The sequence below is a fragment of the Netta rufina genome (assembly GCF_964035555.1).
Source record: "Netta rufina genome assembly, chromosome: 3".
Classification (NCBI taxonomy): Eukaryota; Metazoa; Chordata; class Aves; order Anseriformes; family Anatidae; genus Netta; species Netta rufina.
The window spans coordinates 120,367,484-120,370,745 of NC_140125.1; the positions used below are offsets into that span (position 1 = coordinate 120,367,484).

The following is a 3,262-nucleotide window of genomic DNA, read 5'->3' on the forward strand; positions in this document are numbered from 1 at the left end:
CGCATCTCTCCCGGTCCTTTTGTCCTGGCTGCTCTGGCAAACAGCAAAGTGCAGGCAAAAAAAAACAAACGAGGAAAAGCCCCCTCCAGGGCAAGCAGCATCCACGCAACAGGGAGAAAAAACAGTGTGAAAACTCAGCTGGGTCCTTAATGAGCAGAGCTGTGGTGCTGCGTCGTGCTCAAAGAGCGAAGGAATTGGTTTCGGCGTGCAGATCGGGAAGGGTTTTCCTGGAAAAGCTGCTCTGTGTGCAGCAAGAGGTGCTGTGCGCCACCTGAAAGCCTGATTTCAGGTCCTGTGCAGAGCCTGGGGAAAGAAGTGGCTTCTCCTGGCCCTGAGAAATGGGGTTTTTGGGAGCACTGGTGGCACACGGATGTAGCAGCGAGCTGCAGGGGGGGGGCGAGGATGTAGAGGATGCATTTCCATCTTCTGGGTGAACACACAGGGAATCCTACGGGCCCTTTGGATAAAACACACTTTTTGAACAATTATTATCAATGATAACTGGATTGTGAGCACGCAAAGGGCTCGGGGACCTTCCCAAAAATGGCTTTGTGGGCGGAAAAAAGTGGTAGAGATGGGTGCGTGCAGCCCTTCCCTGCCTCCACACCCCGCCACCGTGTCCTGGTGACCCGGGGGGGCGAGGAAGGATGCTCAGCAGGGGAAATCCAAGCAGGCATTTCCCACGCAGGCGCGGAAAACCCATCACCCTGCACAGCCCAGGAACCACCACCATGGCACAGCCGCGGAGCCCCCAGCCCCCTGCGCCCTACCCGGAGGAGGTGCCCCGCACCCCGCTGCGCACCCGCTTCGACCTGGATGGGGGCCGGGCCCTGGAGCTGGGCAAATTTTACCAGGTGGGGACTGCGTGGCTACTGCAAGCGTGCAGCTGGAGCTTGCACTGCTCCCATTTTTGTTTTTTTTTGTTTTTTTTGGGGGGGTTTTGAACGCAGCAGGGACTGTCTGAGGTGCATCATCCCGCAGGCAGGGACCTGTGTGCGCAGTACCAGGGATAAATTGGTGCCCAAGAGGCAGCAGGAGCTCCTCCTGTGCCGTTAGGGGGTGGAGGTGACAGCGGTGGGTTTGCTTATTGACACCTTGAAATCCTGCTGCAAATAAGGGTTGTTGGGGGGCTGCACTGCTTGCCCGGAGCCCCGCACAATTTTGGTTTTGCCCCCAGCTGGCCCAGCAGCACCGTGAGTTTTACCAGGACAAGACCGGGACGCTTTACCCTGTCCCCTACTTTGTGCTGCCCGTGAAGGAGATGGAGAGATACCCGCACCCGCTGGACCTGTGAGTACCCAGGGGACGCCCCAGGGCGCTGGGACCCAGCCTGAGGGGTGTGGGGAGAGCTGGGGGTCCTCTGCTCGGCTGCTCCAGCCCCCTGCCAAGCAGCTACCTCCAAAAAATAGGTCCTGGAGATGAGAGGAGGGCAGAAAAGCTGAAAGGCAAAACTCGCCCTGTGTTACTCAAGCAGCAATTTGTGCCACTGGCACCAGTCAGGGGGGCTCCTGGGCACCACGGGTCCCCCAGCCCCTCTGCCCATCCCATCCCACCTCTCCTCACCCCTCTCTGCTGGGAGGATGATCGTGGCATCCCCTTTATCCCTTGCAGACAAACCCACCCCGCTCACTGCCTCTCCTTGGGGGGCCCTCGTTGAGCCCCTCGGGGTGAAGCTCGCCCCTGTTGGTGCGTAAAGATAAAAAGATTTCGGACAACCCGAAGGCACAGCACCCTCCTGGTCCCTAGAGCCCCTGGGAGCATTGGCATGGATTGACCAAGCCTGGAAGCCCACAGATTCCTTAAATTTTGGGTGTGGAGCCCCAAAAAGCTGCTTAACCCTGCGGTTAATGGGTGGGCACGGAGCACTTTGCCCCCACGCTGCACGCTGCGCCCCTTTGGGCTGGCCACTGCTGGCTGTGCCCTGTGCCACCTGAAATGAGGACGGTGCACAGCAGTGGGGAGGGTTTCCTTCACCTCCCCGGTCCCATTTTGAGGAGAAAAGAGTGGGAAAAGGAGGACAAAGAGGGGAGCAGCTGCTACAAGGGCCAGGCACTCATCTTCCTCCTGGAGCAGAGCGCACGGCCAGCTCCTGCGCTGCTAAGGGTGCTGGAGAACAAAGCTGGGCGCAACGCCCGCTGCCTCCCTGCCTTCAGGACCAGCTGGCAGCCTTACCACCAGCCCCCAAGAGCCCAGAAATTCGGTGCCCAGCTGGTAACCTGCTGCCTTGCCCCCCCCGCAGCCCCCCTCTCAGCGGGAAGACCCGGTGGCACTTGCAGCGCGTGTCCCCGGAGAACCTGCGGACCTACCAGACCTTCCCCTCGGGCAAAAGGGTCACCTCCGAGGAGAGGGAGGTCCGGGACAGCTTCTTCGAGTACCGAGCGTGAGGGACAGCACCCAGGTGGTGAGCTGGTCCCCTGGATGGGGGAGGCAGAGCCCTAAAATAAACGTGAAGCAGAGGGAGGTGGTGCTGGATGGGGTCTGTGCGCACGGGGACTGAGCGGGACCCCAAGGAGAGGGGGCAGCCGCCCATCGGGGGGCTTCTCCTGCTGCTCCAGGCTGTCAGAGGCTGGCTGGGATTGGGGACGGGCAGGGGATTAGGTCGGTGGGATGGGGTCACCGTCTGGCAGGGAAGGAGCCCCTGTGCTGCCCTGCTGCCCGGGGATCTGCTGGTGGAGGTGGGGGGCACCCAGCTGGAGTGGATGGGGGAAAACAGGCGGGTTTGGGAAGCAGAAATCACAAAATAATGGAAACATGGACTCATGGAATCATGTAGGGTGGAGAAGACCTTCAAGGTCATCCAGTCCAGCCATCAGCCTGACCCTCCGAGGCCCATAGGGTGGGGTGGGTTGGAAGGGACCTTAAAAATCTTCTCATTCCCATCATTAAACCATGTCCCCGTGGCCACACGTCTCCTAAACATCCTCCAGGGATGGGGACGTCACCAGTGCCCTGGGCAGCCTGTGCCACTCCCTCGCCACCCTCCCCATGAAGAAGCTCTGCCCAATATCCAACGTGAGCCTCCTTTGGGGCAATTTGAGGCCATTTCCTTAAATCTTCATGCTCAGGACTGCGGAATTTAGGGCCGGAAAGCCCAGGGGTGCTCTGTGGGGGGAGGCAGCTGGGAGGCTCCTGCTGCTGCTGGATGGTGCGTGGTGCTGCGAGGGGGTGGGCACAGCCTTATCCCTGCTCCATTTCTGCAAGAAAAACCCACATTTTCTGCTGAATTGGACGCGGGTGCCACATTTCAGAGCAGTGCCACCCA

The 3,262-nt window shown here is 60.0% G+C and overlaps 1 protein-coding gene across 1 annotated transcript; it reads left to right on the forward strand.

Annotated features, from left to right (window-relative positions):
* Window positions 1-731: 731 nt before the first annotated feature.
* Window positions 732-2,384, forward strand: CIMIP2C (ciliary microtubule inner protein 2C; the record flags this gene model as incomplete). The annotated part of the gene is made up of 3 exons (XM_084284507.1): window positions 732-854; window positions 1,178-1,290; window positions 2,240-2,384. 3 exons carry the CDS (start codon window positions 732-734, stop codon window positions 2,382-2,384), a joined length of 381 nt encoding a protein of 126 aa, XP_084140633.1.
* Between the last annotated feature and the right edge of the window lie 878 nt (window positions 2,385-3,262).